This window comes from Mastomys coucha, unplaced genomic scaffold, assembly GCF_008632895.1.
Source record: "Mastomys coucha isolate ucsf_1 unplaced genomic scaffold, UCSF_Mcou_1 pScaffold15, whole genome shotgun sequence".
NCBI classification, from domain to species: Eukaryota; Metazoa; Chordata; class Mammalia; order Rodentia; family Muridae; genus Mastomys; species Mastomys coucha.
In genome coordinates this window covers 56,407,449-56,425,560 of record NW_022196897.1, presented here as the reverse complement: position 1 = coordinate 56,425,560, position 18,112 = coordinate 56,407,449, and the positions used below count along the sequence as shown (strand labels likewise).

The 18,112-nt window shown below is 40.9% G+C and overlaps 1 protein-coding gene across 2 annotated transcripts in view; it reads left to right on the top strand.

Annotated features, from left to right (window-relative positions):
- Positions 1-17,437, top strand: part of Fastkd1 (FAST kinase domains 1) — a 24,328-nt gene extending 6,891 nt beyond the window's left edge. For both annotated transcript variants that reach the window (XM_031370532.1, XM_031370531.1), the window contains 9 exons: positions 329-460; positions 1,741-2,227; positions 4,113-4,227; positions 7,463-7,591; positions 9,307-9,438; positions 9,926-10,039; positions 12,431-12,560; positions 14,152-14,266; positions 17,137-17,437. In XM_031370532.1, the coding sequence (XP_031226392.1) occupies positions 329-460; positions 1,741-2,227; positions 4,113-4,227; positions 7,463-7,591; positions 9,307-9,438; positions 9,926-10,039; positions 12,431-12,560; positions 14,152-14,266; positions 17,137-17,232 (1,450 nt within the window). In that variant the 3' untranslated portion in view covers positions 17,233-17,437. The remainder of the gene's footprint in view (positions 1-328; positions 461-1,740; positions 2,228-4,112; positions 4,228-7,462; positions 7,592-9,306; positions 9,439-9,925; positions 10,040-12,430; positions 12,561-14,151; positions 14,267-17,136) is intronic.
- The last annotated feature ends 675 nt before the right edge of the window (positions 17,438-18,112 follow it).

The window sequence follows — 18,112 nt, the reverse complement described above, 5'->3', positions numbered from 1 at the left end:
GGAATGAAATGTCCACCTTTTGGTCTTCCTTCTTCTTGAGTTCCTTGTGGTTTGTGGGTTGTTCTTACAGCCAGTGCTCTTAACTGCTAAGTGATCTTTCTACTCCTACAGTTATGCTTTTCTCCCCTTTTTTAAATTTACACTTCATGATTGTTCTTTATTTTAGTTATTTATGTTTCTATCAACATCTTAAGAGAGTTCTGTAAAAACAGAAAATGAGATAATTTTACTGATCCCTAACATAAAGTAGGGTGTGTGGCATGAAGTCTGTCTAGCGATTGTTTAATAAATAAGTGAATGGCTTGTTTATAATGTGTGGTCTTTTTAGGATTGTTTCCGTTCTGTACAAACATTTGGATAACTATAAATCAATAGAGCTATTGAAGATAATACAAGCGTTGACTTTTCTACATTTTCAAAGTAAGGAGCTTTTTATGAGACTCAGAGAATTACTTCTCAGGTAAGAGTTAGGTATTTTAAAAATAAAGTATAAAGTTGGTATTTCAATTTGAAATCTATCCATGTAGCTGGAGTTTTCTGGATAAAACTAAATGGCTTATTACTGAGTTTCTAAGGTCTGGGTTATACTTAGCATGTTGTGCTAGCATGTATGAACCCTGAGTGTGATTCCCACTAAACAGCTAAACAAACATATAATGGTTCAGTTTTCCATTTACATTAATAACTGAAAATTACCTTATTTTTTCTGGATATGTAACACTGTTCTAATTTGGAAGTCACACCAGTTTTTCATTGATTTGATTGGGCTAAAGTGAAGTATTACTAACGTTAATCTCCGTGCTTACTAATAATGAACGACAATGTCTTTACCAATGCACTGTTACTAGCATGGAATAGTATGATTATTTTATTTGCCAAGCAATCAGTGGTGTGTATGTGTGTGTGTGTGTCCAAAAACAATCCATAATAAAATCATAGCAACTCAGTTTTTAATTTAATATGATTGAATCATTTCATTACGCTTTTAAAGTGTACAGGTGTCTTAAAGTGCCACTACTGCCCGGCTAAGTGGCCAGTTCTTAATTTTTTCTTTAACAGCTACTGTTCTTGAAGTGGGGGGCACACACCTCTAATCACAGCACTCAGGAGGTAGAAGCAGGTGGATCTCTGTGAGTTCGAGGCCAGCCTGATCTACAAAGCAAATTCTAGGACAGCCAGGTCTACACAAAGAAACCCTGTCTCACAAAAAACAAAATCAAAACAAAAAAGAATTAGTGTTCCCCTGTTGAGATAGTTACTATGCAGATTTATGCAGAAGGAAGATTAGAGAGTGAGGTCGGGTGTGTGTCTGTCTGAATTGGTATTATTCAGGATCCCCCATGCCTGGGACTACCCCAGGTTGAGGCAGCTCCTGATGGTTACACAGACTCGGAGCTCAGACACTCCCCAGCATCAGCATTGGGTACTCTTCTGATGCCACCCCCTTCTTCCCATTGATGCTGGGGTTTTCGTTGTTGTTGTTTTTGGGGGTTTTTTGCATAAAAAAGTTTGGAGCATGGTTAAGTCACTTTAGCCTTTTCGTAGTGTCCCCTTCAGACCTATCCCCTGTGAATAAGTCTTAAATTAAAGTGGCTTTCTAAAGTTACCTCACCTGTTAGGAACAGTTGTGTGACACAATTTTAATTCATGTATTTTGGGTGTTTTTGGTTGTTGCTGGTGTGTTGATTATGTACTTTTTGTGTTTTTTTTTTTTTCCCTCCTTTTTCCTTCACGTGATAGTCGTTTGGAAGCCAGTGTCATACCCAGTGAGATTTCCATTCTGGTCTCGGCTCTTTCCCTCCTTCCATATCCTCACCTTAACGAAACAGCGGTCTCCCGAATTGAAGCAGTTTTACCACAGTGTGACTTACGGGAACTGAGTGATTTGGTCGTCTGTCTCATGCGCTGGATTCAGAATGATCACGTGTGCTTGGCGAGTACTACTGGAAAGCAACTGGACCTCCTTCAAAAACTAGATCGCTGGGGCCATCACCGGCTACAACAGAGCACCAACTTGGATCTACTGTGGGAGGAGCTTAAGTCTTTGAAGGGAGAATGGCTTCACGAATCCTTAGTTGAGGAATCCATCGCTGCTCTGCAGCGTTTTATGGATGAAATCGATTACAGCAATGTTGCCAAGATCGCGTCTTTTCTTTCCAAAACTAACTACCTTAGCGCTCCGCTGCTCGATAGGATAGCTTCGGTGGTTGTTGAGCAGATTGAAAAGGTGAATTTTCACACCGTTTCAGGTTCTTGAAGCACACCTTTTTATAATTCTAGATCCAATTACTTTCCGAACTTAGATTACAGAGTGAAGCTTAAAAACTCACCTCCGGCTTCTATGTCATCAGTTTATTCTCTTCCTCCTTAAGACCACTTTGGATCAGGGTGTGATGTCGCACTTATAACCTCAGCATTTAGGAAGCTGAAGCAGGAGGATTGCCAAGAGTTTAAGGTCAAAGTGAACAGACGCAGAGACCTTGTCTCAAACAAAACAAAACAGAGTAGGGGCTTTGCTCCGCTGGCCACAGATCTGGAGAGATGAGTGGTCATCCTTAAGATCAGAAGTCAGGGGGCGCTATTTTGTTTTTGAGACAGGATCTCATTATGTTGTTCTGGTTGACCTGGAACTTACTATAAAGAACAAATTCACATAGAACTCACAGAGAAATTCCTGCCTTTGCCTCCTAGTGCTGGGATTAAAGGAATATGCTACTATGCCCAGCTAAGATCAGAGGTCTGAGTGACTGATTGATCGATTGATTTTTGTTCGAGACAGTGTTTCTCTATGTAACAGTCCTAGATGTCCTAGAAGTCACTCCATAGATCAGGCTGGCCTTGAACTCAGAATGGTCTATCTGCTTCTGCCATCCAAGTCCTGGGATTCAAAGTGTGTGCCACTACTTCCTGGCTTTAAAATTTGTAGCCCAGGCTGACTCATGGTCTTCCTGCCTCCACTTCCTTCAGCCAGTCCTACCAGCATGTGCCATCACAACTGGCAAACATTTTTAAATTAAAAGGCAATATTTTAAATACTAGGTATATTTACATGGTAGACAACAACTAATTTTTAATTTTCCTTTTTTCTATAATCCTGAGTATCACCGTTATAGGCCTGACAAGATTGATTAGTGAGTAAATGGACTTGCCTCTCCAATGATGCAAGTCTGATGGACCTTAGTTCGTTCTTCAGTATCCTTATAAACATGGAAGGAGAGAGAGAACCAACTGCACAAAGCTAGTCTCTGACTTACACATTCAGATGTGACACACACACTCACATTAGAAATGAGAGATAAGTGTGAAGACTGAGCAGTGTATAAGTTATGCACTGAAATCAGCATTCCTGAGTTGTCAGTGTATATCTTTTTCTGAAATTACACTGGAAAAGCTCCTTTATGAATCATGTGAGAATATGCTTACTTACAAAACGACTGTGGTATATATATTAGAATAAGGTCTATGATCTATCTGCTTCTTTATTTAGAAGCTAGTATTTTTCACAACTGAACAAGATATCTTGCTTGCTTAGCTTTGTGCCTGACAGGTGCTTAGGTGAGTGAATGAACAATCAGCTGAGAAAATGAAGCAGGCATGGTTCAGTGGAAGAAGGCTTGTGTAGATGCGAATGCCCTTAGGTCCAACTCCCAGTGCTGCCAGGCATCAGAGCTCACGTCCATGGTCCTAGTAACTGACCTTGAGTTTGAGGCCAGCTTGGGCTGTAGAGACCCTGACTCAAAAGCATCAGAGGTAAAGAATGTGTGGAGGAAAAGGACTGATTGCTCTCCGGAGCTAGTTGGGTGCGGAATGACATTCCTCTGATCCAGGAACTGATGGCATGGATAAAACAGGGCTGCTTCCTGTTCATTTTCAGTGAGTGATGGAGCCTAGAACAGGCCTTTACACCTAGCAGAATTAAGTTGTAGATTGGCTGACTTTTTTTTATACTAACATTTTTATGGTTACTAATAGTCAAAACTTTAAATCATAATGCAAAAGGTAGTAAGCAGTACATCTGAACTTCCATTATGGGCATGTTAGATTTTATCTGAAATGATAGGTTAAAATTTATTTTGCTGAAGCCTATATTAAATTTTGTTTTATCTTTACAGATCCACCCCAATTCAGTTCTTGCTATTATCCTCCCATTCAGCATTTTGAACTATGACCCACCTCAAAAGGATGAGTTTTTTGGAGCGTGTGTCCAGTGCTGTAATTCTTACTTAGGTAGGTAAAGCGTCTGATGATATAATGCATGAGTGGACTGGCAAATTCTTATTGTAAATATGAGCCAAAAGCTGTCATAGTGGCCTTCTTTATTGGGTATTCAAAATAGCTGGAAATTCTGTACTATTGGGTGTGATGGTGTGTTTTTGAAATTCCAACACTTGGTGACTTAGAAAGATAGATTGCTTGAACCAGCTTGGGCTATGGGGGAGTTCAAGTCTACCTGGGATGGACATCTATCCTTCTGTCATCTGTCTCTCTATTCAACTACTGCCCTACCTATTGTGTCTTGAAAGAACCTGTCTTGAAAGAAGAAAAATATCCATTTCTCTGAGACTTTTTAAAATATGAACATGACAGATTTACATAAGAATTGAACGATGAACATGAATATATTCACAGGACAGACTTGATAATGTTAATATTTTGTCATACTTACCTTATCTCTCTTGCTTACCACCCCCTTCACCCTACCTCCCAAACCCTATCTCAGATGATATTATCTTGAATATATTATATATTAATATAGTATATTATATATTATAATATATATTATCCTGAAGACCTGCCTGGGGTGATGGAACCCCCTTAGATCAGCATGTACTGTTAGCACACTAAGAAACTTCAATAGTCCCCAAATACCTAATAGAGCCCAGTGTTTGAAGTCTCCTGAGTTGTACCCCAGACAGCCACTGTAATACTTACGAGTTGCTTTTGGTAGTTACGTGTTTCTTTTCTTGTGATCTAGAACGCTACCCCCACACACCCGAGGAAAAAGATTGTGGATTTTTTTCCCTTTCTGTTATTAAGGTTTTCAAAAACCTATTAAAGTGGAAGGGACAAACATCTGTATAGTATATCCCCAGTCTAGCTTGAGTCCTGTCATTCGTTGCATCTGATGAGCCTTTGAGTTATCCACTCTGTATGCTTCAGGGAAAGGGGACATCCTCCTCTGTAACTGTTATACCAGCACTATCACCAGGATAGTGAACAGTGCCATCTACTGCTTAGACCATTATCAAATTTCCTCGTCTCTTACCAGTTTTTCATTTCCCACACAGGGAGGTTTTCAATCTAGTTCAGGCGCATGCATGCGCATGCGCACATACACACACACACACACACACACACACACACACACACACACACAGATTTTCTAGTGTGATAGAAGACAGTCTCAGGTGTTAGTCCTTGACTTTGCTCTTGTTGAGCGTCTGTTGTTTACCTCTGTGTAGTCCTAGTTGGTTGACCTAGGAGCTTCCCAGCATGCTCTTGTTCTGCCTCCCATTTCCCCCAGCTTTATGTGGTTCTGAGGATTCAAACTCAAGTTCTCAGACTTGCTTGGGAAGCTCTGTTATGACCCACTGAGACACCTCAGCCCCTCTACCTCATCTTCTTCTTCTTCTTCTTCTTCTTCTTCTTCTTCTTCTTCTTCTTCTTCTTCTTCTTCTTCTTCTTCTTCTTCTTCTTTTTGTGGCATGGTCAGCACTGAACCTAGAGCTCACTGATGGGGCTAGGTTGGCTGGATGGGTGAGGTGCTGGGACCCTTCCGTCTCCATCCCTGGCACTGGGATATAGGTGTGTGCGCCCATGCCGATTTGTTATGTGGGTTCTGGCTCACTGAACTCAGGTGTTCATGTTTTGTATAGCAAGCGCTTTACCTGCCGAGCCGTCTCGCTTGTCTGGCCTTGAAGTCTGACCCTCGTGTGCAGCTTCCTAAGTGCTTAAGTCATGAGCCTCTGATTTGTGTTTTGTTTGTTTGTTTGTTTTTCTTTTGAAAATGAGCTTTCTCTAATTTTATCACCTCTTTCCTGTTTCTTCTTTTGTTTTTAAATAATAAAGATTGGCTATTTTATTGAAGATGTGCCATATTACAGATTACCTGGTTATTAGTGGTGGCTGAATTATACATTGTTTGCAAAAGTACCTTGTGGTACTTACAGTATGTTAAGGTTTAGATCTATATAAAATATGTTGTGTGATTTTTATGTGTTTGAATGTTTTGCCTACATATGTTTCTATGTACCACTTACATGCCTGGTCCCCATGGAGACCAGAAGAGAGCATTAGGTCCTCTGGAACTGGTGTTAACAGACGGTTATGAGCTGCCATGTGGGTGCTGGGAATCAAACTAGGATCCTCTAGAGCAGTGGTTCTCACCCTTCCTGGGGCTGCAATGCTTTAATACAATTCCTCCAACCATAGCATTCTTTTCATTGCTACTTCATAACTATACTTTTGCTACTGTTATGAATCATAATATCTGTGTTTTCCTAAAGTCTTAAAAGACCCCTGTGAAAAGATCATTCAATCCCAAAGGGATTGAGATCCACAGCTTGAGAACTGTGTATGTGTGAGCACATGTGTATGTGTGTGTGTGTATCATGTAGTACAGGGTTGCCTCAAACTTGCTATGTAGCATGTATATGAGGTTAGTCTTGAACTCCTCATCTTCCTGTCTTCCCACACTGAGGTTACATCTAGGGTGCATAGCTATTTGCCTCATTCATGATTTGGTCTTTTACAAAATAAATACAGCAGAGAAATCCAAACGGAAGGATTTTTGTTTGTCTGGTTTTGAAGACAAGGTCTCGCATTAGCCCAGACAGACCTGTACCTGTAATACAGCCAGGCTGGTCTCAAACTTGTACAGTCCTCCTACCTCAGCCTCACAAGTGCTGGGATTCTAGCTGTGTCCCACCACACATACAAAGATTTCGAGTTTGTCTTTTCTGTCCTTTATAGGAATTATCATGCCAGTAGATTATGTTCGTGTGTAAGAAGACTCTGTCTCTTGTCTCTGTCTCTCTGCCTCTGTCTCTCTGTCTGTCTCTGTCTGTCTCTGTCTCTGTCTCTACCTCTCTCTCTCTCTCTTTCTCTCTCTCTGGCTTTTTAAGACAGGGTTTCTCTGTGTGGCCTGGGCTGCCCTGGAATTTGCTCTGTAGATCACAGTGGTCTACAGAGCACTCACAGAGATCTCCCTGCCTCCTCCTCTGCCTCCCGAGTGCTGGAATCAAAGGTATATGCCACCATGCTGGGCCAGCAGTAGTTTCTTTTGTCCAACTTTCTTTCTCTGCCCCTAAATTACTGTTGACTTGTATAGATTAATTTTATGTTGATATGATTTTTTTCTTTTATATTATTTTAAAAAAACCTTGACTATATCTAAACAGCTTACCTGCTTATATGTATATGTGAAAGATTGGTACATTACAATTTTGAACTTATTTTTTAGGTACATTGGATCCTGGTACATTCGTGTTTCTTGGTTTTTCTTTGGCCATATTTGAATATTTTCCAGAAGATCTGCTAAGGAAAATATTTAACATCGAGTTCCTAGCCAGATTAGACTCCCAGCTTGAAAGTATGTGACTACATTTTAGCTTTAGAATTTATTATATGCACTTTATATGCAAGCGTCAGTTGTGTCCATAATGAAGCATTTATAGGCTAATATCATTATTTCCTGTTAATAAAGGCATTTTCTGATTGACTGAGGAATAGTTTAATGATAGAATGCTTGCTTAGCATTTGTTAAGCTCTGAGCTTCATCTCCAGGAGTTGGAGGGTAGGAATGTATATATATACATATATTGTATATGTGACTATAATTATAAATATATAAAATATATAATAGGTACATAATATACACACACACATACACACACATACACACACATACACACACACATACACATACATACACACACACACATACACACATACATACACATACACACACATACACACAGACATACACATACACACACATACACATACGTACACACACATGCATACACACACATACAACACATACACACACATACACACATACACACACATACATACACACATGCATACACACACATACACACACACACACACACACACACACACACACACACACACACATACACACACACAAAATTATGATTTTAGCATTGCTGAGGCAAGAAGATGGCTGAAAGTTTGAAACTGACCAGGCCAGCCAGGGCCTTGTATTGAGATCCTATCTTTAAAAAATTATGAATATTATAGAAACTTTGGAAAGCATGTTAAACAACATCAAAGTTCAATAATATCCCTAATCCTCCCTCCAAGTACAACTGCTCCCTGTGGGGTGGTGCTTGCCTTGCCTTCTTTTTATTTTGTGTGGAGAGGACTGAGTCCCTGGGCGTTCTGCATGCTGCTCAAACTGTCCCTGGCTAACCCACATGCTTGGAGCGTTTCCCTTGGTCTCATATAAATACTCATGTCTCAAAGTGTTTTTAAATGGATGGAGATCTTAAATTGCCTTTTATTTTTATTTATTTTCTTAAAAGAATTATGAGTACATTGTAGCTGTCTTCAGACACAGCAGAGAAGGGTGTCAGATCCTATAATCGATGGTTGTGAGCCACCGTGTGGTTGCTGGGAATTGAACTCGGGACCTCTGGAAGAGCAGTTGGTGCTCTTAACCACGGAGCTATCTCTCCAGCTCTTAAATTGCTTCTTATGTTGCTGTTTTCATTGAACTATATTATGAACAACTTTCCATGTCCTAAAATATTTTTGATGTCACACTTTTACTAGATTCATATCATACCATTATATTGCTAAAGAAGAATATTATTATCTGAAACAAGGACCTCCTTTTTAAAAAAGGCAATGTTGTGGATTGAACCCAGGGCCTATGCATTCACTGCAGGCCTGTCACTTTAGTTATATCCCAGGACCCTTATTTCTTGTTTTATAGGTTGTTTCTCATTCATTACAAATAATGAATGCTACACAAGAACCATGGATTGTTTCCTTAGGAGAAATTCCAAAATACAGAATATCATAAAGGAAGTCAATGAAAATTCTTGGTAGCACTTTTTGAAATGTAGCTTAAAAATTAACAAAGTATAGAAATTGGTCTTAGTCGCGTTACCAGACATACCAACTTAGAAACGTGAAGTGTTTGCGTACTAGTGGAGTGACTTTCTCATGTAAGAGTTAAAGTGTCAGCCAAGAGTGCAGGTCATGATGTGAAGAAAAGACTTGTTTCTGCTGGGTCTGGGCTCTCCACATCTGTTAATAACGTGTTCTTCATTTCAGTTTTACCGTCAAATCTAAGAACAAGGATCCAGTTTCGCCTTATGGAGTTAAATAGAGCAGTCTGCTTGGAGTGCCCCGAGCTGCAGGTTCCGTGGTTTCATGACCGCTTTTGCCAACAACAGTTTAACAAAGGTTTGAGTTTTCTTTTGGTAAGAGAGTACAGTTAATTTCAGAACATATTATTAGGTAGTATGTTATTATTATCACTGTAAAGTCTAAATATCTAGAGTTTCTAAGAGGACCTATGACTTGTTAAATACTCCTGTAAGTGGAATTCATTTTACAGGAATTTAGCTGGGACGCTGGAACACTTGAGTAAGTACTTGTCTCCGGTTGAACTTAGTGTTTGTCCACATGGATAGCACTAGGCTGGCAGTGTGTCCTTGTGGTTGCTCACACGGGCATGTGTGGAGGGCCAGAGGGCAACTTTCTAGGGTCGGTTCTCTCCTTCTACCCTTATTTGGGCTCTGGGGATCAAACTCAGGTCCTCAGGTTTGGAGGGATGAGCACTTTTATGAACCTGTTGAGTCACTTGCCAGCCCTGAGGTTCTGCATAAAAATGTCTGTTTCTCACTTTTTCACATTAGGATGCCTTTTAATTTTTTTCAATTTTCCTAAGATGCCGGTGTTATGAACAGAGTGCAACAACAGATCTATAAAATGTTAGCAGAGGTCCTGGGAGGACACCGATATGTGAAGCCTTCGGTTCTTTCACCATATTACCACACAGTGGGTGAGTCACCTGCAGACATCTGGTCCTTTCTGACCAAACTCACTTTAATAGAGTCTTCTAATTAGTTGGAACTTTAGAAAGGTTTATACTGGCTTGTAAAGATTTACATGTGTAATAAGCATTTTACCTTCCTGAAGTGTACTAAGTGTAGCCTTAATACTCACATAGTCCAGAAGAGGGAGCCATGTCCTGTGGAGCTGGAGTTACTCATGATGATGAGCAACATTGGGTGCTGGAGACCCAGCCAGACCCTCTGCAGTGGCCCTAGGTGTTCTTCACTGAGCCATCTCTCAAGCTCCAGGTTTATAATTTCTTTTCAAATTTTTAATCATGAAAATTTTCAAACAAAGACAAAAAAATAAAAAAAAGAGTTCTTGGTTTTGGCCCAGCTTTGATAACCATCAATATTTCTGTTATTCAGGAAAAAAAAAAAAGTTAGTCTTGACCAGAGCTAAGTAAAGCCCAGATTCAGATTCACTAGACATTTATGAATCTTCCAAAGATTCTACCCTCCCTGGACATGGCACATGCCTGTGATCCCAACTGCTCAGAAGGTTTACGTGAGCCTGGGTAACAGCAAGGCCCTGTCTCAAAAACAAAGAGAGAAAGAAAACCAAAACCCACAGAAGGGCTTTGGGGAAAATGTAGGACTTTGCTGCTCGTCTTCAGCTATACCCATGCTCCTAGTTCTCTTGTTGGGAGAGGTCACTGTGTCTTATAAGGTATATTCCCACATGAGTCTATCACCTCCTGAAGGCTCCCCTCTTCACACCATCGTACTAGTGATTAACTTCCATTGTATAAATTTTGGATAAGACCATCTTTCCTAGTTTGTTGTTGTTGTTGTTATTGTTGTTTTGTTTTGGTCTGGTTTTTGGAGACAGGGTTTCCCTGTGTAGCCCTGGCCATCTTAGGCCTCACACTAGCCTTTCTATTGCTGTAATAAACACTGTGATGGAAAGCGTCTTGGGGAGAAGGTTTACTTACAGCTTATAGTCTATCATCCAGGAAGGTCAGGACAGGAGCTCAAGGCAGGAGCATGGAGGATGGTAGGAGGCTTTGAAACCTCAAAGGCTGCCCCCCAGTGATGCACTTCTCCCAGCAAGGCCACACTTCTAAGCATCCTCAAATAGTGTACCTGGGAACCTGTGTGCAGAGATGCCTGAGCATATGGGGAGCCTCTCATTCAATCCACTACACAGAGTAGCTCTGCGATGTGGCATGTGTTAGAGTCCAGTTAGAAGTGAGGCAGGAAGATGACTTGAGCCCTGGGGATTCTTGACCAGCTAAGCAACATAGCAGGACCCCATTCTCAAAAGAAAAAAGGTAGAATAATTTTAATTTCATAATATCATATAGCCTTTATGGTTGTTTCTTTTATATCTTATGATTTATTTGTCCAGTTGGAATCCAAACATTTGGTTAATTTGCCTTTTTTTTTTCCTTTCAGGTCTATTTTTCTTTTTTTCTGTCTTATAATTTATTGGAAAATACTTTCCTATGTAGACTCTTCTGACTGCATGCTGTAGTATTGTTTAGGATGCTCACGTTGTATTTACCTTCCTGGTAAACCAGCAGTTAGAGGTAGATGCCTAATGAATTCTAGCTTTGATTTGTCTTTGGCCGCACTGTCTCATAGATGGCTGTTTCTTATTTTACCATACTAAAAGTCACCACTCCTCAGCGGGTATATAATGCTCTTCAGACCGATTCATCTGTTAGTTCCCACATGAACGATTGCCCTGCTGGCTTTAGTAGCCACGACCTATAGCTCCTTGCCTAAATCTAGGCTTCATTAGGGAGGCCAGCATAGCATGTTTCTACATGTACCATTCCTTCCTCATTGATTGTTCCATTTTGTCCAAGAAAAGCATTTCTGTGTCAATGTACTTCCTGTACATGCAGTTCATTTAGGAAGGCTTGGCCTTGCTGTCACTGGTTTTCAGATGGGTTGTCTTAGCATCCTCTGAGCATGACCAAGAAACTTTAAAGATCTTAAACTAAGCTGTGTTGTTGCTGCTGAGACAGTCCGGCTGTCTGCAGCTCAGCTGCTCCCAATTTACCAGCCTTTCCCTTAGCCTCCTAGGTGTTGAGACTGCAAGCATGTGTCACCAAGCCTGGCTTAAAGCACAACTCTTTGATGATATCATTTGGCTTAGATCAGTTCTAAGGGTAGCCAGCTGTGTGCTGTCATTTAATACTTGCTTGGCATTTATTTATTTTCAAAGAAAAGTACCACTGGATAATACCTTACAAAATAAGTTGGATAATCAGGGAGCCATATTGGTTTTTTTGATCTTTGAAATACATGTGTGTATATATACATATTTGTGTAAATATTAAACTTTTGGTTGTTATCTAATTTATACTTTTCTTCCTTTTTTAAATAAGATTTTGAATGCATTTTGGATAAACGAAAAAAACCTCTGCCTTATGAAAGCCATAGCATAACTCCCGGAAAATCCCTGGGAATACACTGGGATTCAAGAGTTGAGCCAAGGCTTCCAGCAGAAGCTGAGAGGTAATTTAGTTTTATGATAGTTTTGAACCATATTTGGCATTATACTATAGCCTCTTTTATTAAGGGTTGGTGATAGCGCCTGCTATTCAGACATCCTGAATCATCTGCCTCTATACTTTTGCTCTCTACCTTTGTGATTTTTCCTTCGGCTGTTACTACTGGCCAGCAGTCTGTGTAGCTAAGTGATGGCCTGGTTGCCCTTATCTGGGAGGGCTTTTCTTCTTTGTATCCGCCCCTTCTCTACTGTGAGAGCACTCAGCCACTTCTGCGTTGCCTATCCACACACCCTGGGAGACCGTGGTTGTGCTCCTTGCCTTCATGGGTAAATTCTTTATGGAAGAAGCTATCTCATAGTGTGTGTCAGGCAAAGAAACCCATGAGAGTTAGAGTTTTTACTATAATTTCTATAGATGAAAAGGTTTGACAGTTACTAATTTCTTCAGTGGAAAAAGTCACTTGAAGCTGGGTGTGGTGGGTGCCTGTCGTCTTAGCACTTGGGGGCTAGAAGCAAGATGATCAAGGCTGGCGTGTATTAATCACTTTTCTGTTGCTGTGGCAAGACCCCATGGGCAAGGCTACTTAGAGAGGGCTTCCTGTTCCAGAGGGATGAGAGTCTATCACTGCCGAGGCAGGGGGGCATGGCAGCAGGCGGGTATGTTGAGTGGAGCAGCTGAGAGCTCACATCTTGAACCACAGGGAGAATGCAGGGCGAGCAAGCTGGGAATGGCACATGGCTTTTGAAATCTCAAATCCCAGCCTTAGTGACATACTTCCTTTGCAATACCACACCTCCCCAAGCCTCTCTAAATAGAGCCATTTTGCAACATTTTCACTGTCCAATCACATTAGGGCAGTGACAGGCCTGTGATTGGACAGGAATAGGGAGGTGGAGCTAGAGTTTTAGGAAGAGAAAGGTCAGAAAGCAGGAGGAGGAGGTTCATCATCATGGAGGCAGAGGAAGATGATTCAGACCCTGTGTGGTTAGAACCACCAGGCTAAGGTTTTTACAAGGTTAGAATACTTGAGTCAAAACATTGTCTTTATCATTTGGCACTGAAATTATTTGTATTGGCATCTTGTTAGTTGTGATATTATTATATAAACCTGATTAGATAATTAAGCTTAAGAGTCATGCTTTACCGGGTACTAGGAGCTAGATACTGATTGTGGAGGTGTAGACCGTTGTATGTAAATGGGATGATCTTGCTAGCTGGGAGAAAATAGCAAGAGCCACTGGGACATAGTGTTGTGGCCTGCCGGTACTGGCACTAGAACGTGGTCCGGTGGGAAAGAGAGTTTGTGGGGTGGATTCATTTTTAATATTTCCTGCAACAGAGCCACCAAACAGTGACCAAGTATTCAAATTGGAAAAATGGGAGGGGTTGGGGGGGACAATCATTCAGACCACCTCATTGGACTATTTGATGCCGTGTGTCAGAGAATGAACAAAATATGTTATTATTACTGATTTGTAGTCATTTACCTTTTGTTAGTTTATACAGATGTATTCTTTCTCCCAAAAGGCTTGTGGCTGCTGGTTACTTAAATCCTCATTTTGATTTTGGAAGTAAATATTTTTATTTTCTTGTAGGATTGCTATAGAATTTTTGGATATAAAAGCCTTTTGTTCAAACATTCCTCACTTAAAAGGAATATCTGCTATGAAAAAGCGACATTTGGAGATCTTGGGCTATCGTGTTATTCAGGTATGAGACAGTCACATAACTCAGCCTCTAAAAAAGCATGCTGGGGCAGCTATGGCCAGGTGTATCTGTAATCCCAGTGCTGTGTGGGCGGAGATAGGTAGATCACTGGGGCTTGCTCCACTAGCCTCGCTCTGAGCTCCAGGAGGGAATAAGGCAGGGAGTGATGGAGCCAGACATTGTCTGGTTGCCCTGCACACATGGGCGTGTGCATCTGCTCCCATGTGCATCACACACACACACACACACACACACACACACACACACATAGTTCAAAGCTAGGATCGATTACCTAATGAGACTTTGTGTCAAATGAAGAGCTGGTGGTAGTGGCTCATATTTTCAGTTCCTGAGAGGCAGAGGAAGGTGGATTTCTGAGTTTAAGGCTAGCCTTGTCTATATGTTGTGTTCCAGGCCAGCCAGAGATACACAGTGAGACCTTGTCTCAAAAAAATACATAAAATAATTTTACTGGTTTTCATATTTATTTTTTGCATGTTAGGCATTATGGACAGGGCTTTAAAGAAGGCTAAAGTTATCATATATAAGGTATGTAGTGGGAAATGCCTTCTGTTGATGTTGTGGAATGGGGGAGATGGGAGCTGTGAGGCAGAACCCATTTTCTAGACGGTGGCAGAAGGAACACCCCACTTGGTTTCTGAGAATCGAGGGGCTGTGCTTCAGTAGGCTCCAGCCTTGCTGGGAATGCCCATAGCCTGCCCTGTGGTTTATAAAGCTGCTCTTATTTTTAAAGATTTATTTTAAAATTCATTTATTGCTGGGCGGTGGTGGCACACGCCTTTAATCCCAGTACTTGGGAGGCAGAGGCAGGCAGATTTCTGAGTTCGAGGCCAGCCAGGGATACAGAGTGAGTTCCAGGACAGCCAGGGATATACAGAGAAACCCTGTCTCAAAAAAAAAAAAAAAAAAAAAAGAAAAGAAAAGAAAAGAAAAGAAAACAAACAAACAACAAACAAAAGAACAAAAAAAAAACAAATAAAATTCATTTATATGTGTGGGTATCTGAGTGTGAGTATGTGCACGTGAGTGCTGTCCTGTGGGGGTGGAGGAGTTGAATCCCTCAGGAGCTGGAGTTCCCGTGGTTGTGAGCCTCCTGACATGGGTGCTGGGAACCCAACTCAGCTCCTCTGAAAGAGCAGTGTGTGATCTTAACTGCCAAGCCATCTATCTCTCCAGCCCGCATACATATTATTGAACTTTATGTATAAAATCACTTGATTTCAAATAAACATTCAATGTAAAAATGTTTTTAAAGCAATTTTCTTCTATATTATTGTACCATTTAAATCCTTTATCACCTTATATGATTTCTTCAAAATTTGTTACCAAGGGTATATAGAAAAGCATTTTTTTAAGTGAGTTGAAATGGTAAAATTTCAGCTTTTGGTACAAGATGGCATAAGAAGTTAACAGATGTGATTTCATTACTGTTTGGGGAGAGACTCACTGACTCTGTGTAAACAGGCTAGCCTCTTAAGCATTAAAGCATGAGAGCCTAAGAAATGACATAGCTCATTTTTTTCCATGCTTATAGAGCGCCGACCTTCCCACGCATGCGCACACAGTATGCACAGCTTTCACAAATTAGAGCCCAATAGAAATGTTCACACCACTGCCAGCCAAGGGTCTGTGATGAACGCTGTGGTTTTCTTCTTTCCCCTTTAAAAATTTTAATCTATTTTATTTTTATTTTTTATGAGTGTTCTGCCTATTTATAGGTCTGTGCATAACATGCATGCCTGGGGTCTAGGGAGGTCAGATCGTGTACTGCTTATAATTAGCTGTGAGGTTAAGGAAATAGTGAGACCTAAAGAGGCTAGAAGACAGCACTGGGTCCCCTGGAGCTGGAGTTATAGACCACTGTGAGCCACCATGTGAAACTCAGGTACGCTGGAAGAGCAGCCAGTGATTTTAACCTCTAAGTCATTTCTCTATTCCTATCTGTCTCTCCCATTTTTTTTTTTTAAATGGGAAGGATATAGTGGGGTTGAGACATGGTAGCATACTATATACTATGGCCATGCTGGTCTAGAACTCACTCTGGTTTAGCTCAGTCTGGCCTTCAACTTTTGGTACTTTTCGTGGCTCAGTTTCTGGAGTGCTGGTAACATAGCTGTGAACTACCATGCCTGCCTTCTTTCCAATTTGGGGGTTGGTGAGTCAGAACGCTCATCGGTAACATGTTTATTTATAACATTTCTGGAGACTGAGAAGCTCCAGATCTAGGGGCTAGCAGATGTGCTGTCTTTGGAGGGCCTGTTTCCGTATGTAAACGGTGCCTTCTCCCTGTGTCCACCTATCTTCATGTTTTAGCACACACATACACCAAGCAACAAATCATCTACACAGTCTTTTTTTTTTTTTTTTTTCAAGACAGGGTTTCTCTGTGTAGCCCTGGCTGTCCTAGTACTCACTCTAGACCAGGCTAGCCTCGAACTCAGAAATCCACCTGCCTCTGCCTCCCAAGTGCTACACAGTCTTAGCTCAGATCCTCAGAGACTAATCCAATTATTTCTCTTTTGCAGCTGTGTTTCCATCTTATAAATCTCTGAAACGGTCATTGAAAAGCATATATATCCCCTCACTAACTCAGTAGGGAGCTCCATCTGATGCTGGGAGAGTCAAATTAAAACCACATTTATTTTATTTTGTTTTATTTTGGTTTTTTTGAGACAGGGTTTCTCTGTGTAGCCCTGGCTGTCCTGGAACTCACTCTGTAGACCAGGCTGGCCTTGAACTCAGAAATCTGCTTGCCTTTGCCTCCTAAGTGTTGGGATTAAAGGCGTGCACCACTACTGCCCAGCTAAAACCACCTTTAAAACTTTTATTCAAATGAATTACTTACTTTGCAGGTCCCTTACTTTGAATGGAACTCTATGGCAATGTCAACGAAGGATACACGGATGGACTACCTGAGAGGACATATATTTGGAGCAGGCAAATTGTAACTATACTTTTCATTTAAAATGACTGTGGTGGGCTGGAGAGGTGCTCAGAGGATAAGAGCACTGGCTGCTCTTCTAGGGGTCCTAAGTTCAGTCCCAGCACCCACAAGATGGCTCACAACCATCTATAATGTGATCTGGGACCCTCTTCTGGCCTTCAGGCATACATGAAGGCAGAATACTGTATACATAATAAATAAATCTTTTTTTAAAAATAAAATGATTGGGCTGATGAGATGGCTCAGTAAGTAAGAGCACTGACTGCTCTTCCAAAGGTCCTGAGTTCAAATCCCAGCAACCACATGGTGACTCATAACCACCCGTAATGAGATCTGACGCCCTCTTCTGGTGCGTCTGAACACAGCTACAGTGTTCTTATTTATAATAATAAATAAATCTTTAAAAAAAAATAAAATTATTATGGCACACCACATATATATTTTCTTAAGATGCTTAACTCAATTAAAAAAATGCTAAGGGTACATTTTGTGAGTTGGAAAAGCCTGATGTATTTGGGAATATCAAAAGCGCTATTGTGGTTAAAGTGCCGGACAGTGGTGGTGTATGCCTTTAATCCCAGTACTTGGGAGGCAGAGGCAGGAGGATTTCTGAGTTTGAGGCCAGCCTGGTCTACAGAGTGAGTTCCAGGACAGCCACGGCCATATAGAGAAACCCTGCTTCCAAAATACCAAATCAAACCAAACCAAACCAAACCAAACAAAAAAACAACCAAAAAACCCCAAGAGCTCTATTGTGGTTAAAGCAAATCAAGTAGGAAGTGGGTTGAAAGTATAGTAAAATGTCAGAGGTCACAAGTCAACAGCATATGACCTCACGGCTCCTCCCAATGAGACAAGAAGCCAGAGTAGAGTTTTAGCAAGGT